The following is a 27,171-nucleotide window of genomic DNA, read 5'->3' on the forward strand; positions in this document are numbered from 1 at the left end:
TAAAATGACACTTAGATTTAATCATTTAGCAGACGCTTTTGAAGTAAAGAAATATGAAATATGAATACGAATGTGTGTGTGTGTGTGTGTGTGAGTGTACTTGTCCAACTATCTTTGAGAGGACCGGTTTGAGTTTTAGACCACTGGAGGGAGGACAAAGAGAGTAAAGTGAGGATATTTTGGCCAGTCCTCACTTTCTGGCCCCGTTTACAGTCGGGATTGGTGGATCGCATCACAGGTAGATGAGGGAGACACATTCCCGTTTACACCTGGTGTTTTAATCCGTCTCTTTTGTCCACTTTCAGGCACTTCTGTCCTGATTTCTTCAGTCTATGGGCGGGTAAATGTATGGGCTTTTTCAGATCTCTCGATCTAATGGACAAAATAAGCTCGCGCAATTTACATATGAGCGCGAACGACAAAACACACGGAGAGCATCAGCTTTAGGGCCCTTTCACACCTGCCTTGTTTGCTCCGGATTTTCGGACTTTTCAGTTTGGTCCGAATCAAAATGACAGGTGTGAAACCCCCCCCAGACCACGGTCCAGACCAAACAGACGAAATCTGGTCTGACGAAAAGAGGCAGTCTCGCTCCGGATCAAACTGAACAACGGTTCGGTTCTAGTGTGAAAGCATTTTCTGTATGGTTCAGACTTTCAGACCATTTACAGGAAGTTCCTGTTTATGTTCAAATATTGTTATTTTAAAATTTCATCTTGGCTATATTGATTATGAAAAGTGAAAAGATGTGCAATATGTCAGAAGACATGATTTTGACCACGTCATTAAGTTTTGTAGAAAGCATTTCTTTAAAGTTAATTTTGTTTTGTATAAATTGTATCTTAATTTTAATCAACATTTAATGCCTGGATTTAATAAATAAGAAGCAAATGGGCTATAGGAGGCTATAATCGTGACATGAAGGCGTCGGAGCTCAGCAGGTACTTGCCTCACAGACATGAGCGATATGTGTATTGAAAGCTTGAAAGGTCCACTTTTAAACGAAACAATTCGAAACTAATACAAAATGCGCATTGTTCACTAGTGGCAATAATATGTGTTAGTTCATTCATTCTTGTCAAAGACGCTGACGTCAGACGCACGTCCGTTTACAAACCAATCAATGTCCAGATGCCGCCCACACAGATGATGACGACAGGACGCAAGTGTCATGTGCAGTTCTTTAGTGCGTTCGCATAATTGCAATGTGAAACCAAACCAAAATTTACCAAATGTATCACAACATGAACTTCGGTTCGGACTTTCAGGTGTGAAAACGCCCTTAGTTTCTGCTCTGACAGACACAAGGCCAGCCGAACGCTGTGAGTGTGTGTTAGACATCAGGAATAGAGAGAGAGCATTGTGCTTGGGACATTTCTCATCTTCAAACCAAGCTTAAAGCTGCACTATGTAACTTTTCCGTCCACAAGAAGTCGCCTATTCAAAACAAAGGCGTAGTTTGATGACGCCACGTTTGAGCGCAGAATCCTTGGACATGTGTATCCATTCTCTCGGCGGCTGCTATGACACTTGTTCACACTGCAGTGAGAGTATAGCGCTTCTGCAGAATAAAACCAGAAACCAAGGGGAATGCAGATATGACGCCATCGACAGGCGACTCCCTCACACGTCCCGGTTCCTTGTTTAAAATAGCATCTCACCATTTACAAATAGTTGGAAACATTTGGGATATTGTAAGTACTCAACTGAACAAAATATATAACACTGGCCTAGTGGTTTTTGGATATTTTACTGAAATTTCTTTACATAGTGCACCTTTAAGTCTCCAGCCGACGTATTCTCCTTATTGTGACGTATATCCGAGTGAAACGGCTTCTAAAATGAGAAAAAATGTAGGGCTTGATTTCGTCCTTCGGAATTGATTGGATCGTTGGAAGTTGGCCGTTGCTAACAAAATGGAGGCAGATTTGAAGTTTGCACTCAGTTGTGGAGAAAAACTCGATCTATCTCTTAAATAAATGTATTTTCTCTCTTAATCTTTTCTAAATATGTTACTGAGCATATTTCCTCACTTTTCGCTGGTTTATGCTACATATTTCACTTATTTTAAGCCTTTTATGGCTTTATTTTTTAAAACTTTTTTCTCAGCTCTCACTTATAAGGGGGTCGCCGTAAGCGAGTTCACACACGCTGCATTCCTAAGTGTGAGCCGTCACCACAAGCTGTTCGTCCGACTTTGAGTAATTTTTACATTAAAAAAAGCTTTTATTTCTCATACATTTCTCTCTTTTTGCTTCAAGTCCTTCCTGAAGAAGGTATTGTGTATACCGAGAAAAATGCGCCTAACCACCATATTGCTACGATCAGTGACAGGTTTCTGAGAGGCGGGGCAGAAACGAGACAGGGGGCGATAACTCCGCCCTCTCGACATAGCCCCGCCCTCACAACATAGCCCCGCCCTCTCGCCATAGCCCCGCCCTCACAACATAGCCCCGCCCTCTCGCCATAGCACATGACCGGGAGAGAAGAGAAGTTGTTTCGATGGGGGAGGGAAAGTTAACATATTTGATTAAAGATTATAAGGGTAAATTAATTTTTAAAGTGCACAGATAAATCAGTTATAGTAAACACTACAATATTAATATAAAAATATGAATTGTAAAATTTGATTTCATGCCGCCTTTAATTCCCCCCGTGTGGCTAGCGCGTCCCGTAATGTTTACTCGTTCTTTCGCGTCTTTTTGTGGCTGTTCCAGCGCATTTGATCACATGAGCTCAAAATGTATTTACACCTATATTGTGATCCAATCGGCCAAAACGCATATTAATGAGAGCCCTTTAAAGGCCTGTTTGAGAGTGGAGCCTTGTTTTTAGGGATCAGGTTATAAGGGTAGGTTTAGAGTAAGGGTTAAGAGAGCTAGAGATTGCATTGTGTCAACGGATGTCCTCACAAAGACAGATGAACGAGAGAGAGAGAGAGAGAGAGAGAGAGAGAGAGAGAGAGTGGACTGATGTGACAGGCGTGTCCAGAGGGAATCTACACATATCGTGTGTGTTGTGATGATTAAGGGTGATGAATGATGATTGCACAGGGTCAGTGTAGGTGGGGTCATTTCTCTGGCCTGTGACCCTCTCTGACTCATGCTGTGACGTTACTGTAACAGCTGCTGCTGGGAAGCCAATGGCTCTCAAACCACATCCCAGATTCAGGGGCATTCTGGATGGGACTGTTTCGAAAACTTGTTTGTCTGACCTCTGTGACACACTCGCGGCGAGAGTAAACATCACCACACTGCATCCATGACGGCGTGTGTTTGTGTACCATGGGTGACAGCGGCGTGTCCAGGCTGGTCTCTGTCTTGCTGTCATCTGCGTCGCTGTCTTTGTCGCTGCCGCTGTCATTGACGAAGCAGATCTGCAGGTTCATTCCGCTCTGGAGCCTGTGAAGATACTTTATATTATCATTCTGAGTTCAACAACAAACGCAAGTTCAGTCCGCCGTTCATTACATACGCTGTAACATGTAATACACTGTTAAACAGCCCTCACGTGTAGAGAAAATGCTAACTTAAACATGGTAACACACTTGGTTTTATTGCTGAATCAACCTCGTCAATTTACACCAACAAAACGGTAGCATTTTATTTTACAGTCCTGCCCCACATAGGGTACAACGGGGCTAAAGGCACACCTTCATTACTCCCACAGAGTATGATTGCAGAAAATATTGAACATTGATGGAGCAACAGGTTTAGTGTGAAAATAAATCATAAGTGGTTTATTTAGTTTATAAATCTTATAAATGTATGAGATGGTGAGGGGGGGCTTTAACCACACAGACACACTGGGAAAAACCAGCATTCATACAAATACTTATACATATAATATGCTTTCAGTTAATACCTGTTCAAAACAATCACTTTAGCAAAGTTTGAACTATTTTCTGTTTATTTTCAATTCATTTTTGCTCAATAAATATGCTGATATAGAAATATATTTAAAAAATATAGGAACAAAATCATTTTGAAAAGTAAAGATTCTGAAAGCATTGAAGGAGATCCCATAATAATTTAATATAGATTTACAGTACTAACAATAAATGATATTTTATTATATGTTATGATTAATATCATATTTTTTATTTTCATTATAGATATGGTGGACAGGCACACAACTTAATATATGATACTTAAAATCTGAATCATAACCATGTCATGTCAACAAATGGAGTGGCTGCTTATGATCATGATAAATATGGTGACTTTGGTCCCAAATACCATACTTTTACATATTCTTCTGTTTAAAAACTGTTGCTTTAATTACCTTGAACAAAACTGAAAATCATTAAGGAGACTTTTGTCTCAAAATATATTCAATAATGTTAGCGATTCTTATTTGCTACTTAAATCTACAATATTTAAAAAAACAAACATCAAATATTAGATGCAACTTTGCAACTTACAGGAGAATTCTAGAAACTAAAAAAGAATTGAGAGTACTTGATAATTTACTTTAGATTTACTTTTGACTTAGTATAGTTACCATTGTTGTGTTTAGCTAAATGTTGAAGTCTGGTGTGACTCAAGCATGATCAACAAGATATTGTCACAAATATATACTTCCGTCCCTTTGAAACCTAATAACTGATTTCCTTCACCGCTGCATCAACAGGAAGAGAATTACAGTAATATAAATGAAGCGCCCAACCAAATGGAACACTGATCGCCATAATGATGACTTCAAACTAAAACATGAAGTCCTGAGGGAAAAGTCTGAATTGCCTGCCCCAAAAACTATTTTTGCTTGACAAAATGGCACTCAAACCAATCAATTAATCTTAACTTGGGTTTTCTGAGTAAAAAGGCGTAGTGTGTGAAAACTACAGATTACTAGAGTTTTACAATTACGTTAAAGGTGCAGTGTGTAAGTTTTAGCGGCATCTAGTGGTGAGGTTGTGAATTGCCCTCCCTTTAGAAGCACATAGAGAAGCTACGGTGGCCCACACAGGACACAGATGTGGTCGTCTGAGACAGCAGAGAGAGACTAGCGCTCTGTAGAGAAGTTTGTCCCTTTAGGGCTACCGTAGAAACATGACGGCGCAAAATGGCGTCTTCACTGTAAGGGACCTGCGGTGTGTGTAGATAGAAACGGCTCATTCTAAGGTCATACAAACATAACGGCTCATTATGTCATGTCTTTATACTCCACTGAAAACATAGTTATGGATATTATATTACATTTCTGTCAATAAATATTACACACTGCACGTTTGTGATGCTACCAACATGGAGTTTAAATACTTTCAACATTAAATAAGAAGAACAACATTAAAATGTAATGCATTTATAAAATATAATTGCAGATTTAGCCTAAATGGCTGTAAAAAGGTTACAGTTCATCTTAGGGTCAGATTTTGAACTAATACACATCATAAATCTGTCTCCAGCTGAGTGATCACAGTATGAAGACAGTCACTTTTATTACGTTTCAGAAATGTTACGTTTAAAAAGACACTTGATTTTGTTTACATATTAAAGGTTTTTACTGAGGGGATTTTTCATTTCTCCTTTTATCGCTCCATACATCAGGAAATACTGTCAACAGACATTTTCACCATGTTTTTTTGGGAATAAAATGTTCTATAACCAGGTGAATGATATATGAACAAACCTTCAGAATATAGATAGAAATAAATCTGACTCACAACTTTTAAAGAAATGTATTGCAAAAGGAAATCTACAGATGCTAAACTGCAATGAAATTTCTGTTTCACTGGTCTGAAAAAAGACTTGTCCAGTGCCTTAAAAAAACAACAGCAATGGATTATCTCTGGTGTCTTGCCTTAAAGAACATGAGATTTATTTAAGGCTCAACAAAGAGTACCATCAAGTGTGGACTAGACATCCGTGGAGGCTGTGAACTGGGTCGCAGTGTCATTGGTTTACTGTAATAGCAGCAGCATTGTGACATTACGTCTACATGGCAAAACAATGACAAGAAGTGCTCGTCGCGGTCATGTGAAACAGAAAGTGATCCGCAGTGATTGAGGTTAAAGTTTGCTGTGTGCGCTGCTTCCCTATGGGGAAGAGTGTGTGTGTCGGGATGCGGGGGAAACCCTTCATGTTCATAGAGAGAGCGGACAGAAACGTGACGCTGTTTCACTATCTGAGCTCTGCTCTGCTACTGCGGTCAGGGAAAGTTGAAGAAAAGGCCCTTTGTCCACAGGTCTCCTCCGTCTGATGTCACTCTCTCTCACAGCAGCCCAGGACGAAGACAGAGACCACACACACACACACACACACACACACACACCTCCTGGATGGCACCATGTACCTGAGTCAGTCTCGCTGTGTGACTGAAACTAGCAGTGCACTTCTTCAAAAACACGTAATAGTGCTGTAATAGGCATGAAACGTGAGATCTGCTGAAGGGAACATCAAGTGAAACTCTCACTACTCTATTTTTTTGTATTTATAGTTTTGGGGTCAGTACCTATCTGGCCCTAACTGGCCAGTCCATGTGTGTAAGTTCCAGATGACAGCTCCCTTTGGGCAGGACGTGGTTTCCGCAGCATTCCCCTCCTTAGGGAACGTCTCAGTTACATATGTGACCCTTCAGGGAACGGAGACGTTATGTCCCGAGTCACGGCTCAGCTCCGAAAGTAGGGATGGGCGTATGGATATGAAATATCGATATATTATCGATACTGATGTGTGCATCGAAATGTATCGATACTCAAATAAAAATATTGATACTAAGATGTTTATTTTGTTTATTTAAAAAAGATTATGTAAAGCGTACAATATGAATAACCTATGTTAGCGAATAGTTGTGTAGTATAGGACTATTTCCTGCTCATCTGAACCATGATCTGAACGCACACAAATGCTGCAAGACAGAACCAGTCAATCACAGAGAGAGTTCGCTCACTGCTGACGCTGCATTCAAACAGGGCTGAGTTTCCCAAAACCAGTGTTGGGGAAAGTTACTTTGAAAAGTAATACATTACAATATTGCGTTACTCTCTTAACAAGTAACTAATTGAGTTACTTAGTTACTTTTTAAGAAAAGTAATGCATTACGTTACTTTTGCGTTACTTTTGCTCACCTGGGCTGGGCTTGTTTTTGTTTTTTTTATAACAAAAAAGTTATATTTTTGTGCAACAGTACCTTTTCATACCAAAACTGAAATAATAAGCCCGAGGCTGAGGTAAAGATGCAGATTCCCTCATGAACAGTAGAGGGCGCAGCTCTGGATAATGGAGAATAGATGCAGGAGAGAAAAGTTTTACCAATAAAAACTAAAAATCTAGTCATTTTCATCATCAAAGGTCAGCAGCAAGACATTTATAAAATAAATATAAAGGTAGATTATGTATAAAAATTGTTGTTTAATTTAACATTTAATTATTGGAGGTTTGCGTAGAACTCTGATTTTGCATTTGACTGATTTTAATCATTTTGAGGAGAACAGAATCTTTATTGCGCAAGTGAGAAAAATAAATGCTCACATTTAGTCTAGAACTACAATAACCATCATGTTCACACACACACACACACACACACACACACACACACACACACACACACACACACACACACACACACACACACACACACACACACACACACACACACACACACACACACACACACACGCCTCTGCACTAACTCTCAACATGAGGACAGGAGAGCTGTCAGTCAAATTAATGTGAAAAAGTAACTCAGATATTTTGTTGTAAATTTGAAAAGTAATGCGTTACTTTACTAGTTACTTGAAAAAGTAATATTATTACGCAACTCAAGTTACTTGTAATGCGTTCCCCCAACACTGCCCAAAACTATCATAGGAAACCATTGATGAACGCAGCCCAGAACAATGCTCATCAGAAGACAGAAAACACATGTTTGAGTTATTTCACAATAAACAAATAGAAATTGTAGCCTACATAGTGCAATTACATCTTTAAATGTAATGTTAAAAGTTGATATTGATCATGTTCTATTCTGTAACTAACATTAAAATCATGTCCGAATAAAAAGTTAGCATTTTATGGGTGCATAACCTGTCACTGTCAGACCCTTAAATAGACCATGGTTTGTTTTTCTCTACAGTGACCATAGTTCAACTACAGTAGGCCTATTTGTACATTTCCATGGTTACCACCACAAGTAAACATATTTTAACCATATTTTAACAAAAATATGATCTAATAAGTTGCAATTAAGGCATATTGAATGTTATTGAATGTTTATCCATTTTACTCTTAGTCATTTTAATAATTTAATCATTACAAAGTTCCGTTTAGAAGTATCGTATCGTATCGATATCGGTGATACTGGCCTTGAAAGTATCAGTATCATATCGAAAACAAAATAAGTGGTATCGCCCATCCCTACTCCGAAGTGAAGAACACAGTGCGCTGCATAATGTTTAGAACTCTTATGGAAATGTGATATTATTTTTTAATTATAATTTAAATCGGATCAATTTTCAAATAGTTTGTTATAAATCAACATCTCAGGAAAATGTTATGGGGTTTCTAATCAAAATATGACTTTCTGTTACAGATCAGGGCATTGATTTCATACATGTGTAGGACTAAATCATGATTATCCGGCATTTTGGAGACATAAGTGAATAGGGAAAGAAATTACATATCAATATTCCTATGAAATATTAGATATTATTATGAAAATATTGCCCATTTTTACACTTCTTTGTTCATTACATGTTGCACCAAGAACTCATTTATATGCAAATTAGATGCAGTTTATAGATGCATTGTATTGAATGGGAAGATCCAAGTATGGACATTTTACCCACATATTTCATAAAGTAAAATGGCATATCAATGTATTTCATGATATCTTTCATAACATAGTTCAGAATCATCTTTAAACAAAGTTTGTTTAAAAAAAAACCTGAAACCTAAAATCGATTGGTGAATGAAAAATAAACCCCATTGTTTTTGGCCTATACATGCAATTTCATGCAATTTTATTTTGTAGTGTCAACAACAGAGGACAAATCATAACATATGAATAAAATATCATTTTTCAAAAATGACCCCCCCCCCCCCCATTTGTTTCTTATGCTCTAAAAAATGAAAAAATACTCAATTCAAAAAACTTTTTTTTTCTGGGTCCCAGGAATATAATTTATTTTCTAGACTTGTGATTTTGGCATGAACACACACACACACACACACGCACACACACTGACCGTGAGGACAGGCTGGGTTTGCCACTCTTGCTGCAGCTGGTGTAGATGCCCGGCCCATCGTCGAAGAAACTGCCCAGCGCCAGCTTCTGCCGGATGGACTCGCGCTCATTCTTCTGGGCCTGAGACAGAAACAGAGGAAACGCAGGTTAAACAACAGCACACACACAGACCAGCAGATGGCAGCAGCGAGATGTGAAGCACACACACACACACACACACACACACGCAGAGCTGCTCAGGGCGCTCAAAGATTACCTCCACTTCATTATTCACACAGAAAACCTGCCCATGAGTCCCACACTCGTAACATTACTGGAGCAAACGTGCTGACCAAAGGGTTCAGATTCTGACTCTGAAGACAGATACAACTCTACAACACACAATGGGTTTTTTGTGTGAATTTTTGCAACACAAAACCCAGCTTATTTGTGTGTTTCGCATCATCCACCATCATTTTGCCTGGTTTAGCTGCTCACTTATGAGAACCAAATTGTAGGCCTATAAAAAAATATGGTTAATAAGGTATACATTTGTACAATAATATACAAAAGAGGGTTAAGTAGAACGCAAGCTTCGTGTGTTTCTCTCTCATTATCTGTTGCTGTGTTTGAGATGCTGGATCACAGCACAGGAAGTGACTGTCATTCACTGCTGAGCCCAGAGGATTATGGGTGATTTAAACTGACTTACAAGTGTATCGTCCACATCCGCCTGCCTGGACCTCACACACACACACACACACACACACACACACACACACACACACACACACACACACACACACACACACACACACACACACACACACACACACACACACACACACACACACACACACACACACACACACACACACACACACACACACACACACACTAGAACACAGAGAAGGCCAATCACATTCTGGAACCCAGAATTGAATGCAGCCAATAACAACGTTGAATAAAGACAACAGCTGTTATTGTGAACATGAAGACAGAATTATTGACCACAGGCTATCATCATAATTATTGTTTTAACGATGTGTGTGAGTTGACGTTATTGAGTATGTTTCATAAACCACAACAGGTCTTGAGTCACACATTGACTGTGAGATGCAGATCAGCCATTTTCTGTTAGAATGGCCGCACAATGCCATACGTGCAGCAGTAATAAGTTTCTCTTACATTGGTCAATATTATGGTCTGTTTCAGCTCAATAGTTCTACTCAAATTCTCACGGCTGGTTGCAAAGATGAGTTGCGTTTATAAAAAAACACTATTTTTAAGACCTTCCCGTTGCCATTATACATTCATAACTAGAATATCTTAATATAGAATAATATCTAAAGGAATCTTGACAAACTGTAGGATATAGCGTTTGAAAGAGCAATAGTAGCGAGAGATTCTTCATTTGAGATGAGGTGCCAAATAACTCTGATTCAATTCAATTCAAATCAATTATTAACATTACTGCCAAAACTAATTCTGAATAGGATGTCTATCATAAATATTGGACATATATGGTTCAGATCACTCAAACCATGTTATGGTTAAATCCTGGTAAGCATGAGGACAAGAAAGTTCTCAATTCTTAAAGATTTATTCAAATGCAGGAGTAGGACAGGCAAGCCCACAGTGCCAGCATTACCTTCAGTTCTTACTCTACACCTTTTATAGGTAACGACATGTGGACTACAGCGCCATCTCCTGGCAAACACAGCTCATATATGGAGATGGAGCAGTCCTTATATGGTCACTGGTGTCGTCTAGTGGAGAAGTGTGGTACTGCGCACAAAAAGTCCTTTTTTTTAGACATCAATATAAAGTTTGCACAGAACATCAGATATTTCTTGAAGTTTTAGAGTTAAACATGTTTTGTAAATTGTATATTGTATTTAAAATATAAAAATATACATTTTACATATTTACAATTTTCATAAACTTAAACTTCTAACTTTTTCTGTGAAGTGTGGCCTTTAAAAGACACCAAACTTAAAGTGTGTGCTCTGAAGAATTCAAGATTTTTAATAACTTAAGCTGGAAAAGTCATTTTCAAGTCTATGCTTAAAAAGTGGGACAGACTGTTAACATGTAAAACATATTTTTATTTTCACAAACTTTGAAAATAAAAAGATGTTAAACTCGGGACCAGAGTGGAGAATTTGGGATCAGATTCCCGCCTAATGTATTGCGGTCACGCATTAAAAAAATAATAAGTGTGAATCAAAATGTTACAAACACATGTGAAAATATAACGCACAAAACTAACAAATCAATGCAGAGTTAACCAGAATCACAAACAACGCAGTTACAGAAATACGAATAATAAGTTTAAATTTATACTGCTCAAAACTGAATCATGAATTCAAATTTTCTGCTCTTATTTTCATTTTGTGTATATTCATGCTCTTTTCTCCTTTGCTCTTGTTTCCACATTTTGCGCTTGCGGTTTCAAATCTTGCCGTTTGAGTCTCATGTAAATTAGGGGCGGGTCTTAGCATCACCATTGGTCCACTATTTCTAGATTGACAGCTCATCCTCATCCTCGAGGGAAGTTTACGTCACTCCAATGCGACTGCAGTTCAGCCAGCCGCTGTTGAGCTACGAGTATACAATATAAAAAAACTGAGTTAAAAACAACCCAAGTTTGGTTGAAAATGGACTAACCCAGCAATTGGGTTGTTTTAAGCAAACATTTAACCCAACCGCTGGGTTAAAATGACTCATTCACTGGGTTAAAACAGCCCAATTGTGGGGTTAGTCCATTTTCAACCCAACTTGGGTTGTTTTTAACCCAGCTTCTTTCAGAGTGTAACGCGTTCTCTATCACTGTATCTGCAAGGAAATACATTATTGTATTGTTATGAATATCCTCCTGGGACCCAAGAATAGACTTTTGTCCACTGTAGTGGACATTATATTTTAGTGAATTTCTCTGACATCATACATGTCACATGTCACAGTCTGGATGTCCTGTAAAGAGCACATTCGGGGCTTTGCAGGGATACCAAATGTTTGGAGGTTTCACCAGGACAACAACTTCTTCTTGGTCTTTAAAAATGGCTGACATTAATGTTGAGCACTCTTATGGAAATATGATCATATTTTTTAATTATAATTTAAATCTGATTAATTTTCAAATTGTTTGTTATAAATCAACATCTCAGGAAAATGTTATGGGGTTTCTAATCAAAATATGACTTTCTGTTACAGAACAGGGCATTGATTTCATAAATGACCACTATAGTGGACACCAGGATTTAAATCATGTTTATCAGGCATTTTGGAGACATAACAAGTGAACAGGGAAAGAAATTACATATCAATATTCCTATGAAATATTAGATATTATTTTGAAAATGTTGCCAATTTTTCCTCCCATTATTACACTTCTTTTTTCATTACATGTTGCACCAAGAACACATTAATATGCAAATTAGATGCAGTGAATAGATACATTGTATTGAATGGGAAAATCCAAGTATTGTCATTTTACCCACATATTTCATAAAGTAAAATGGTATATGAATGCATTTCATTATATCTTTCATAACATAGTTCAGAATCATCTTTAAATAAAGTTTGTTTAAAAAAAAACCCTGAAACCTAAAAATTGATTGATGAATTAAAAATAAATCCCATTGTTTTTGCCTATACATGCAATTTCATGTCATTTAATTTTTTTAACAACTCAGTCCTGGTGTCAACTACAGAGGACATATCATAACATATGAATAAAATATCATTTTTCAAAAATGTTTTTTTTCCATTTGTTTCTTATGCTCTAAACAATGTAATGACATAAAAAAATACTAAATTCAAAAAACTTTTTTTTTCTGGGTCCCAGGAGGATATAATCTTAGGAATTTTTTGTTTGTATGATAGATGTTTTAGGGGGTTTCACACAATAAAAGCAGTCAAATGAGCATGATCACTGACGCTTGGCTGTTCGCTGTTGAGCTACTCATTATTTTTTGAGGCGTGACCGCGAAACATTAGGCCGGAATCTGATCTCATTGAAGAGCTCTGACATACGGCAAAGACGTGTTTTGGGTCTGTTTTTGAATAGATGCTCATATGGGCCAAATTGACCCACAAAAGGTGCTTTCTATCAAATGCTGTATTTACAATTTGCTGGTTTACAAATGGGGACGATCTCAGAAGGGCAAACAAGTAATGATTGACTTCATCACATTAAAAATAACATTTGAAGCGCTGGAAAAGTGTGTTTTTTAATTCCAGTGTTCCCATTTGCTTCGTCTTCATTGTATTCAACAAAAAGGGTTTATTTTCAAATCAGGTCAATATAAAGTTCAGTCATGAATCTCTATTAACCGCTGATTGGTTCTTTCAGTTCTGTGACACCAACCAATCAGAGGTACTTCCTCATTTACGTGGCTTTATTTATACCGTATCCTATCAGCACGCCACACATTATGAGAACTCCTATGACCCCACCTCCTCCCCAGCTCCACCTGTAGAGACTGAATTACTCATTCAATAAAAAATGTACTAAATAATAATACTAAAAGGCATTAAACATACTTAAGAAATGAATGAGATAATGATTGACTTGGGGAGTTGAATGTTATACTGATGGACAGCCTTTCTTGTTACGCAGCAAAGGTAAAGCTTCTCCCGCTCTATTGTCTGTCTCTGATCACACACACTCATCCACTGCACTACTGACAGGACAACACATTCACACACACTCATCCACTGCACAAACATAACAGCAAACATAAACCGCTCAAGCGTCACATTTCAGTGTATTTCTGTATTCATCTTAAACACAGAGTTGTTTCTGTGGGAACACTTTAGGTTTAGGGTCCATTTCTCACGAACCAGCTGCTTATTATCATGCATATTACTAGATATTGGCTGTTTATTAGCACTTATGAAGCACATATTAATGCATGATCATATTCTACATCCCTTAATCCTACCAATACCTAAACTTAACACCTTACTAACTATTAATAAGCAGCCATTATGAGATTATTGAGGCAAAAGTCACCTAATCTAAAGCGTGAGCATAAATGTATTGATTTCTTCATTTAAAAAAAAGAAGTCCATATCCATATTAATGAGACACACCCTCAATATCATGTAAGAAACACACACACGCACACACACACACACACACACACACACACACACACACACACACACACACACACACACACACACACACACACACACACACACACACACACACACACACACACACACACACACACGCACACACACACACACACACAGAGATACATCCTCATTATGTGTGAGTAAATGATGAAGAGACACATGAGAGTGTGTGTGAGGCTGTGCTGGGAACAGTGAGGTGTAAATAATGTGTGTGTGCTCAGGCAGAGACACAGACAGGCCGGCACCAGTCGTCTCCATGCGGGCGGTTGCCTGGATACCAGCCTAATCAAGGGGCCCCTGGAGGATTGGGCCCCGTCCCCACACACACACACACACACACACACACACACACACACACACACACACACACACACACACACACACACACACACACATCTCTCTGCTCCTCACCTGCGCCCTGTGTCTTCAGCTCATGCTGTTATTCTGTCATATTTCTGCACATTGTTTTATCTCTCTCATTTTCTCACTGTTTGTCATTCCTGTTTCCTTCCTGTTGGAGCTATCCTATGAGTATCTCTACTATCCTATGAGTATCTCTACTATCCTATGAGTATCTCTACTATCTCTACTATCCTATGAGTATCTCTACTATCTCTACTATCATATGAGTATCTCTACTATCCTATGAGTATCTCTACTATCCTATGAGTATCTCTACTATCTCTACTATCCTATGAGTATCTCTACTATCTCTACTATCCTATGAGTATCTCTACTATCTCTACTATCATATGAGTATCTCTACTATCCTATGAGTATCTCTACTATCTCTACTATCCTATGAGTATCTCTACTATCCTATGAGTATCGTATCTCTACTATCCTATGAGTATCTCTACTATCTCTACTATCCTATGAGTATCTCTACTATCCTATGAGTATCTCTACTATCTCTACTATCTCTACTATCCTATGAGTATCTCTACTATCCTATGAGTATCTCTACTATCCTATGAGTATCTCTACTATCCTATGAGTATCTCTACTATCTCTACTATCCTATGAGTATCTCTACTATCCTATGAGTATCTCTACTATCCTATGAGTATCGTATCTCTACTATCCTATGAGTATCTCTACTATCTCTACTATCCTATGAGTATCTCTACTATCCTATGAGTATCTCTACTATCTCTACTATCTCTACTATCCTATGAGTATCTCTACTATCCTATGAGTATATCTCTACTATCCTATGAGTATCTCTACTATCCTATGAGTATATCTCTACTATCCTATGAGTATCTCTACTATCTCTACTATCCTATGAGTATCTCTACTATCCTATGAGTATATCTCTACTATCCTATGAGTATCTCTACTATCTCTACTATCCTATGAGTATCTCTACTATCCTATGAGTATCTCTACTATCCTATGAGTATCTCTACTATCTCTACTATCCTATGAGTATCTCTACTATCCTATGAGTATCTCTACTATCTCTACTATCCTATGAGTATCTCTACTATCTCTACTATCCTATGAGTATCTCTACTATCCTATGAGTATCTCTACTATCTCTACTATCCTATGAGTATCTCTACTATCTCTACTATCCTATGAGTATCTCTACTATCTCTACTATCCTATGAGTATCTCTACTATCTCTACTATCCTATGAGTATCTCTACTATCCTATGAGTATCTCTACTATCTCTACTATCCTATGAGTATCTCTACTATCCTATGAGTATCTCTACTATCTCTACTATCCTATGAGTATCTCTACTATCATATGAGTATCTCTACTATCTCTACTATCCTATGAGTATCTCTACTATCTCTACTATCCTATGAGTATCTCTACTATCTCTACTATCCTATGAGTATCTCTACTATCCTATGAGTATCTCTACTATCTCTACTATCCTATGAGTATCTCTACTATCTCTACTATCCTATGAGTATCTCTACTATCCTATGAGTATCTCTACTATCATATGAGTATCTCTACTATCTCTACTATCCTATGAGTATCTCTACTATCTCTACTATCCTATGAGTATCTCTACTATCTCTACTATCCTATGAGTATCTCTACTATCCTATGAGTATCTCTACTATCTCTACTATCCTATGAGTATCTCTACTATCTCTACTATCCTATGAGTATCTCTACTATCCTATGAGTATCTCTACTATCTCTACTATCCTATGAGTATCTCTACTATCTCTACTATCCTATGAGTATCTCTACTATCCTACGAGTATCTCTACTATCTCTACTATCCTATGAGTATCTCTACTATCCTATGAGTATCTCTACTATCTCTACTATCCTATGAGTATCTCTACTATCCTATGAGTATCTCTACTATCCTATGAGTATCTCTACTATCTCTACTATCCTATGAGTATCTCTACTATCTCTACTATCCTATGAGTATCTCTACTATCTCTACTATCCTATGAGTATCTCTACTATCTCTACTATCCTATGAGTATCTCTACTATCTCTACTATCCTATGAGTATCTCTACTATCCTATGAGTATCTCTACTATCTCTACTATCCTATGAGTATCTCTACTATCTCTACTATCCTATGAGTATCTCTACTATCTCTACTATCCTATGAGTATCTCTACTATCCTATGAGTATCTCTACTATCTCTACTATCCTATGAGTATCTCTACTATCCTATGAGTATCTCTACTATCTCTACTATCCTATGAGTATCTCTACTATCCTATGAGTATCTCTACTATCTCTACTATCCTATGAGTATCTCTACTATCCTATGAGTATCTCTACTATCTCTACTATCCTATGAGTATCTCTACTATCTCTACTATCCTATGAGTATCTCTACTATCCTATGAGTATCTCTACTATCTCTACTATCCTATGAGTATCTCTACTATCTCTACTATCCTATGATTATCTCTACTAAACTATGAGTATCTCTACTATCTCTACTATCCTATGAGTATCTCTACTATCTCTACTATCCTATGAGTATCTCTACTATCTCTACTATCCTATGAGTATCTCTACTATCTCTACTATCCTATGAGTATCTCTACTATCTCTACTATCCTATGAGTATCTCTACTATCCTATGAGTATCTCTACTATCTCTACTATCCTATGAGTATCTCTACTATCTCTACTAAAGCCAGACATTACTTCAACCCCATGACATTCCTCTTTTTTGGGCCTGAATGTTACAGAGTTTAAGAATATATATATATATATATATATATATATATATATATATATATATATATATATATATATATATATATATATATATATATATATATATATATATATAAAACGCAGGGATGCATTTATTTGATCAAAAAACAGTGAAATATTCCTCCAGTGTAGATCAGCTGTTCTCTGTGTGAATATATAGTAAAGTGTAATTTATTCCTGTGATCAAAGCTGAATTTATCATCATTACTCCAGTCTTCAGTGTCACATGACCCTTCACTAATTTGATGCTCAACACACATTTATGATTATTATCAATGTCATATTTGTGTTGAAATCCAGTTTTCAGGATTCTTTGATGAACAGAAAGTTCTTTCATAACATTATAAAAGTCTTTACTGTCACTTTTGATCAATTTAATGCATCCTTGCAGAATAAAAGTATTAATTTAGATAATAAAGTAAACTGTTAAAGTTATAATTTATATAAAATGTCTTTATTTTACATAAATTCTCTCACTCTCAAACTCTAAAGCCCGGGGTTGTTCTTTCCTGAAATAAATGTCTCTAAACTTCGGTTTCCTGTGGAAAGTAATCTTGCTACACGTCTCTCTGTGGTTTTCAGTCTCTATTAAAAGAATATAAATCAAGTGTTTTCTGGGCTCAAACAAACACTTTACAGTGAAATGAGTCTGAGAGCCTGAACATGAGACGTCCGATCGGCCCTCATCATCACAGATCTTAAAAAGAACGAATTATGAAAGATGACGACAGATCTGTGATCAGCAGAACAACGCTGATCAGAAAATGCACAGATTATGTGAATCTGTGGGCCCTATTCTAACGATCTGAAACGCAAGTGTCAAAGCGCGAAGCGCAAGTAACTTTGTGGGCGGGTCTCGGCGCTGTTGCTATTTTCCCGGCGGGATAAATGGCTCTTGCGCCCGGCGCAAATCTAAAATGGGTTGGTCTGAAGTAGCTTCATTATTCATAGGTGTGGTTTGGGCGAAACGTGAATAAACCAATCCGAGCGTCATCCAACATTCCCTGTAAAAGCAGGTGCGCAAGTTCCATTATGGATTGCTATTATTATGGCGTATTTACCAGGCGCACGCCAGGAGCGGTTCACAGCCGAGGAGACTGATGTTCTTGTAAGAGCAGTGAAAGACAGAGAAGTGAAGTTGTAATGTTGTACATTATGGTAAAGGTGATTTCACAGTCTTTTTTTTTTTTCAGTCTTTCAGTTTTTTCAGTTTTTCAGTCGATTTTTTTTCCTGGTTCTTGACGGACAAACCAATTTGTCAGATGTCCTTATATACATATATGTCTTGCCACTATTGGGCAAACAGGTCTTATCCTTAATTATTACAATTAGCCTGAATCATTGTAAGCTAGATTTATGCCTATTTTTTCACATCTTCGTGGCACACCACAATGATTTCCGTCATCTCATGTGTTAATATTTTTTTAGTGTAACAATTTATGATTTGCAAAAATAACTGTTGCATCTGTGTAGATTACATGAGCAAAGTGTATGCGCGTTGTGCACGCTATACATTATGGTCAAGCATGCGCCCTTAAAATAGCATAATGAACAACGCGCAACGCGCCACTGACTTTAGACTAGGTTTTTTCTGGTCAGTGGCGCAATTGTTTAATGGAACAGCAAAATAGCACCAGGGATTGTTTGCGCCGGAACACGCCTCCTTTTTTGCGCTGAACCGCCCAGGGAGCGCAAGTTCATTCACTAGTTTAGCGACGTGCTTCTGTGGAGGGAAAAGCGCGCTTTGCGCGGGTGCAAAATAGGAATGACACATGCGTCGGTGTACAAAGTCAATTGCGCTGGGTGCAAGATAGGGCCCTATATCTACAATACAGCAGCAGCTTAAATATCTTTAAAGCGGAGGTTGATTATGATTGGACTTGTGTAACTTTAGTGAGTGTGTAGTGTCGCTGTTTGAGCTTAAACAACATCTGCAAAGTTACAACGCTCAAAGCTCAAAGCAAAGGGAGATATTTTCTTCTACAGAAATCTCTCTTTAAGGACTACAACAAACGGCTGGACTACAACGAGTTAGTGACATCACTACCCCTAACATTTACATAACCCCGCCCCCGGGAACATGTGGAGAAGAGGAAGAGTTGCTGTAGTCGAGTTCGTCTCTCACATTTATTGATGCAGTACGAACACAAACGCAATCGCATGTCATAAAGCGAGATGACATCATCAGTTATAACCGTAATTACACTAAACTATCCCTGTTCTCTCTTCATCAGCAGATATTCTCTGGCTCATCTTACCCCACACCAGCGCTTTATAGATTATCATGACAGAATATGCTAATCAATGACTGAAGATGGTTAACTCATAAACTCATCCTCTATCCCTTCAGAAGCGTCCTGTCTCGTCCTGATATTGTCAGTGTGTGTGTGTGTGTGTGTGTGTGTGTGTGTGTAAGCTGCTAACATGAGCTCTTGAAGCTCCGCCCTCTTCCTGAAAGGGGGCGGGGAGCAGCAGCTCATTTGCATTTAAAGGGACACACAAAAACGGCACGATTTTCTCACCCTCAAAAAGTGAAAACTTCACATACACACTCTGGGGACATCAACTTAAAAGGGGCATTATCAGACCCCTTTAATGAATGATGAAAGGGATTTACTGACGGCAGTGATGAGTGTGTGTGCGCATTTAATGTGTTACAGAATAAAGTGGGCCGCTTCTCTTGAGGTTTTGAAATACACACACACACACACACACATCATTCACCTGAACACGTTCATACACACTCTTATGGCCACACACAGACTTATGATGAGTAAAACGAGCACATCTGACCGGCATGTACTGATTTCACATCATTATCCACAATAAATCCTCTACTCCCAGAAGATAATGAGAGCGTGTCATAAGATCTCAACTCGGTCTCAGATGTTTCTCCTGAAGTAAACTGGGAGAACAGACCCAAATGAACCCGCTAAGAGTACAGAAATGACTCCTTTGATGATGAATCAATCTGAGCACAGTCTGAGACAGCGCTGAGAAACCCTGGAGGAGATCTTTGAAGCTCTGATCCCATTCCAGGAGAAACAAGGGAGATGTTAAAGAGCTCTCCTTCCCTGATCCTCTGATCCTACCTGATAGGAGCCGCTGTCCTGGTGCACCATCTCTCACTGCATCCTCAGATCCGCAGCGGCCGCAGGAGAAACGCCAGAGTCCCACCCAAACAACCAGCAGAGCGATGGGGGCGTCTGTCTCTCTCTCTCTCTCTCTCTCACGAGATGTCTCACCACCTTCACGTCTCTGCTCTTCGCACACGATGAGGGAAAGATACGATCGGAGTGCTTGCCACAGACGGGAACGGAGGGTGGGGCGCTGGGACACAGGACTGCTCAAGGAGCAGTGGGCGGGGCTGCTCGCCACTGACCAATCAGATGGCAGCGGGGGGTGGGGGCGGAGCCACAGACAAGAGAGAGGGTGGGTGGAGTGACCTTTCAGAGCGGAGCGGGGGAGGAAACGTCCCACAGATTGAGGGATAAAAGGAAGAAAAGGCTGTGCAAAGAAAAGGGCCTTTCTGTGGCACATTCCTGCAGCTCAAGCATTCCTGAGACCAGAGCGGACGAGCGAATTGAAATGCTCTTGTGTTCCTCTGTCAACTCTTCACACATTCCAGCAGCCCGAGACAAACAGCAAGTGGATAAACACCCAGCAAACGCCATCAAACTAAGATGTGTTTCAGCAAATGTCCTCAACGTTTCACACTGTTCCACAAAACAGGTGCTTCATTTACACATTACACCTTTAACAATGAGCAGCTGATGCCATGTGTCAATACTGACACTTCCTTACACACACTTACACACACTTCAGATCATTTGAGTTCTCTCCTCTTCTGATCGTGTGCCCTGCTGCATTTCCTACTTCTTTTAATCAAAAACTAATTCTTTATGTGACCCTGGACCACAAAACCAGTCATAAGGGTACATTTTTCAAAACTGAGATTTATACATCATGAAAGCTGAATAAATAATCTTTCCATTGATGTGTGGTTTGTTAGGACAATGTTTGGCTACTAAAATCTGTAATCTGAGGGTGCAAAAAAATCTAAATATTGAGAAAATCTCCTTTAAAGTTGACCAAATAAAGTCCTTCACAATGCATATTACTACTAATAATACATTTATGATATATTTACAGTAGGAAAATTCATATAATTGATATAATTTCATAATTACTTCTATTGTCTAAAGTGTACTGATGAATTTAGCATTTATGGTAAACTAGAATATACTTTAATGTCATTTCTATTGAAACTTGTATGTTGTGTATTTACACATTTATAATGATGGAGGTGGCATTTGGTACATTTGAAATATATATTAACTAAATGTAATAATGAATAACACACTACAGCTAAAATCACGTGCTTTAGTATGTTAGTCAACACACCAAAATAAGTGCACTTTAGCACAACAAAATATTATTAAAACATAAATGTAACACTTTCGTGTTCAATTCTCACTATGAACCAGCTGCTTATTATCATGCATATTACTAGATAGTGGCTGTTTATTAGCACTTATAAAGCACATATTAATGCATGATCATTAATCCTATACCAATACCTAAACTTAACACCTTACTAACTATTAATAAGCAGCCATTATGAGGTTATTGAGGCAAAAGTTGTAGTTAATTGTGAATGTGTGTTCCCCATACTAAAGTGTTCCCTATACTAAAGTGTTACTGATCTAGAATGCAAAAGTGTGCTCTCTTAAAGTACACTACAAGTGCACATTTTCACAAGAGAAGCTTAAATGTCAACCTAAACAGCAATTTGTCTTAATATAACGGTAAAGAAACATTGGGTTTTAGAAAGACATAAACACAAAACATTAACACTACTTGTTTCAGACCCTACAGAAATGCTCATGGAGAAGTCACATGTATCTAATGTGAGGCTTTCTCTTGAGAAGTGCAGGATAAACAGGAGGGAGTTTAATCTGTGTGTGCCATCTGGCCCTCAGTACACATAAACCAGATTAACTCTCTCCTCACTAACTCACACACACACACACACACACACACACACACACACACACACACACACACACACACACACACACACACACACACACACACACACACACACACACACACACACACACACACACACACACACACACACACACACACACACACACACACACACACACACACACACACACACACACACACACACACGCCATACACCACATTCAGAGTCAACGCACCCTCAATCTCAGAATACAGAGAGATCCTTTTATAAGAGTTTAGTGTCATTGTGATTCACACACTCGTGTGGTAGACGCAGTTTCACACTTCACTTAACCCCGGGTCAACATCTTTTTTAAATTCCTAGTTAAACAAATATAGCCCTGGAGAAAGGAATGTAAATGTGAGGTTTAGTTCTGCATTTAACCTGGTGCTAAACCAGCGAATGTTGGCAACAGACAACCAATCATAAAGAGAGCTTGCCTCATTAAATATTCATAAGCTAAAAGGTGCAGTGTGTAGTATTTTTGAGGATCTATTGACAGAAATGCAATATAATATACATAAAGACCTGACATAATGAGCCGTTATGTTTGTATGACCTTAGAATGAGCCGTTTCTATCTACACACACCGCGGGTCCCTTACAGTGAAGACGCCATTTTGTGCCGTCATGTTTCTACTAGGGGTGTGCATTGGCACTGCCCTCACAATTCGATTCGATTACGATTCACCAGGTAACGATTCGATTCAATTTGATTCTACGATGCATTGCGTCAAAATTCTACTGCACACAACAAGGCAAATTTTTAATCAGACATGAGGCAATACAAGCAGTCAGATATTGAACAACAGATTGTATTGGCTGCTATGTGTGTATTATCACTCTCCTGTATCCTTGACATAAATGTCATTAAATAAAATAAAATTGAATGGTACAGGGTATTGGATATGGCATTTTCAAACCTGAAAAAGAAAACATAAATCACTGCTTTCAGTGCTTTGAATGAGAAATGTTTCTCTTCTCTGCTTTAGAACCATTTGAAATTATATAGAGCAATAATAACCAACTAAGCCAACTTTTTCCAGCAGTGAACATAAGTGTTTTTTTTACACACAGTAAAAAGCTCTAAGACAGGGCACTTCATGAACTCCTGTGCAAATATTAATCCGTAATTACAGTCACACTATTGTAACAACAACCACCACCCAGGCACCCAGCAATAAAGATATTCAGTGCAACACACACAGTAACGTTGACACTAGGGACTCATCAATTCTCGTGCTTGATTTTAGTGTGGCAGGCGCGTTAGCAGGGCGTAAGCAGTGCATATTTTTTTCGCCGCCCATTTGAACAGATTAGAGCATTCACATCGCACGCAGAGGCGGAGCGGCAGCGCATCGCAGGAGCAGAAGCAGCAGTGCCGCGATCGTTTCGGCGCCGAGTCTATTTTTGCCGCGCTGCTCACGCTGATTTAAAGCCACAGTGGATTGTTCTTGATCAAAACTGACCAGATTAACATGGAAAATAACAAATTTCACCATGAAATCATGTAGTGAAGTGCCCCGTGTGTTTCACAATCATCCATCATAAATCAAAGCACGAGACAGACGGGGCTCGGAGGAGAAGACCGGAAAATGTGACTGTACAATATTTGTCTGTATTTGCAATATCTGCGCGAGACAAACGCTGCCAGTGTGAATCCACAATGGGGGCGCGGGCTCCCGCTCTCCATACCCACCGCTCCGCGTGCGGTGTGAAGCCGGCGTCAGAATCCGAAATGTGCCCAGATGTCCGCTTTCCAAGCTTTGGGTGCGTTTTTAATTACCCGTCAATTACCTGTTATGACCCTGGAAGTAATTGAAACTTCACAACTTTATTGTCCAACTCAAGGCCAGAAAATAAACGGTGACATAATCGATTATGGCACTTTGCCGCATCGATGCTGAATCGTGCATGCCCCGCATTGCGATGCATCGCTGAATCGATTATTGTTGACACCACTAGTTTCTACGGTAGCCCTAAAGGGACAAACTTCTCTACAGAGCGCTAGTCTCTCTCTGCTGTCTCAGACGACCACATCTTTGTCCTGTGTTGGCCACCGTAGCTTCTCTATGTGCTTCGAAAGGGAGGGCAATTCACAACCTCACCACTAGATGCCACTAAAACTTACACACTGCACCTTTAAGGTTTGCAGAAACTTGTGTGTGTTGTGTTCAGTTTGAGTGTCGAAGAGCAGATTAGTGTTGTCAAGATACAATACCTTGGAAAATATTGATATTCAATACCATTTCCGAAACCCAATAATGTCAAAAAATTTGAACAGCAACTAATTTGCTTTTGACTGTATTTTCTTATCAACTGAAACCTATCATAGATTATGCTAATTATTATTGGAAGACAGTAATATATTAGTATTATAATAGCACTGCACTGTAAAAATGAATATTTCATACTAAGTATAAAGATGTGACGTCACTTTCCCAGCCGGACCGAGTGGCAGAAGATCTGTTGCGTGACTGGAGTTAATTGGGAAAAACAAGAGTAAAACGAACGATTATCAGTTTAAACTAAAGGTTGGACTCTATATTATGTTCCTTACAACTGACCAAAGATCCAGTGATGGATAATGACATGCAGCCAGGAAATCGTGTTTTCCTGACATTCATATGAGCCTGATTTCAACGCTGGGGAAATACATAAAGCTAATCTTTCTATAAACGCTTTAAATACAATATTGGTCTAAATCCGGGTGATCTTATATCAATGTTATACAGTCAAACCAACATTTATTCAGACACCTTCAACATTTTCTCACATTATCAAAGTTTATTTTCGCTATAGTTTAGAAAAAGGTAATAAAATACTCAGAATTAAACTGTGTCAGAACAAATTCATCTTGATAATGTCAGATAACTTTGATAGAAAGGGATGTAATGGATTAAATTTAAGAACACAATTAGATCATACCAATTTAGGTCAACCAATGTTTCATTTTGTTCAGTCTGTGGTGCCAAAGGTCACATTAGCAAAAAAAAAAAAAAAAAAAAAAACACTTCAGCAAAACATGCTCAGGTCAAAGTGTCTGAATCATTTTGCTCCCAAATGTTTATCAATTTTACTGGTTGTCACCGCATGAAGAAGTTTTGGGTATAATATGTGACAGTTTACTTTATTTTGCCATCCTCACTTACATAAATGAACTATAGTGTCCTGCACACACTAGTAAATCATTGTGTCTGTGTAACGTTACTGCTATGAGACACAAAGGCTGAGAATCCAAACGCAGCATTATTAAAGGATAATCCACAATCGTAGTCAAGAAACTGGCAAAAGGTCATACACATGCAAGCAGTCCAAACAGGCACTCAAGACAGGAGAGACAGGCAAAAGAGGTAATCCACAGAACAGACACGTAATCCAAAACCATGACAAGAAAACAGGGAAAGCACTCAGAAATGCAGTATTACAACAAACAAGACTTTGCAAAGAATAACTGAGATAACCAGGCTTATATAGGGTGAGGTGCACAGGGTAATGAGACACAGGTGTAAACAATGAGTGATGATGAGTCCGGGCAAAGGATTATGGGTAATGTAGTCTTTGATTGAATGATAGTCTGGGATGGAGTGCCCTCTGTTGGTGATCACGGGCACTCACATTGGTGAATTGTGACAGTCTGAATCATTTTTGGTTTGATTGTATATCCTCATACGTCCAGCCCTAGAACTTGTATAGTTTTTGTCAGTGTTTATTTAAAAACATCCAATTAAGCAGAATAATGGTAAATGTTTAATTCATTCAGTTGTCAATATATAACAATACAATATATAGGGTATGATTTTACCCCAAAATTCAACCTTGGCACAAAATGATAACTACAAATCCACGTTTGACTGCCTGGAGTCCAGTTGCTTCTGTGAATTGCAGTGATCCATTTGCTTCTGTTTTCTGTAGATTTCGGCAGTCTGTAAAAATACACCTCAGATTTCTTGTACAGTCAATCTCAAAGCTTTAGATTTTGAAGTGTGTTTTCTGTTTCCATTGTGCACCGTGTTCACTTCCTGTTTTAGTTAACTACCCTTGTTTGTTTTCGTGGTTATTGATTACCCACACCTGTGTCTTGTTAGCCCTGTGTTGTTTTTACTAAAAGTATGAGGGTGTGCAACTCTGAAGATGAAGGCAGTGAAATACATTAACCCAGAGTTAAAGATGTCCGACTGAGTGATCAGGCTCATGTATCTGCACGTCACCAGCAGAATTTCAGCTGAAGCTGCTGAGGGAAACAGTGAGGTAGAGAACATATTACATCAGTTTCAGATCATCTGACTGTTCTCTGGCCATTAAAGGATTGTCAAATCCCTTACATGAGACACAAAGGATAGAGGATAATCGCCCCTCTCTCTCTCTCTCTCTCTCTCTGGATTACGAGCCATCAGAAAGCAGCATGTGTGTGTGTGTGTGTGTGTGTGTGTGTGTGTGTGTGTGTGTGTGTGTGAAATGAGGATGACATCACCATTTCTGATGTCACAACAGTTGCTTTCTGATTGTGTCTGTGTGTCAGAAACCAGTGCTCATGGAATACCAGACATTAGTGTTCCTGAACACATCTGAGGAGGTGCTGGTCTCCATAGTTCACAAAGG

At 38.6% G+C, this 27,171-nt stretch overlaps 1 protein-coding gene across 3 annotated transcripts in view; it reads right to left on the reverse strand.

The window, feature by feature from the left end:
* Window positions 1-27,171, reverse strand: part of schip1 (schwannomin interacting protein 1) — a 74,495-nt gene that overhangs the window by 14,504 nt on the left and 32,820 nt on the right. For 2 of the 3 annotated variants that reach the window (XM_079824387.1, XM_079824389.1), the window contains 2 exons: window positions 9,188-9,306; window positions 3,284-3,401 (listed from right to left, as the gene is read on the reverse strand). In XM_079824387.1, the coding sequence (XP_079680513.1) occupies window positions 3,284-3,401; window positions 9,188-9,306 (237 nt within the window). Of the gene's footprint in view, window positions 1-3,283; window positions 3,402-9,187; window positions 9,307-20,630; window positions 20,888-27,171 lie in introns of those variants that run through there. The other variant, XM_079824388.1, reaches the window with a different exon arrangement.

This window comes from Gobio gobio, assembly GCF_949357685.1.
Source record: "Gobio gobio genome assembly, chromosome: 8".
Classification (NCBI taxonomy): Eukaryota; Metazoa; Chordata; class Actinopteri; order Cypriniformes; family Gobionidae; genus Gobio; species Gobio gobio.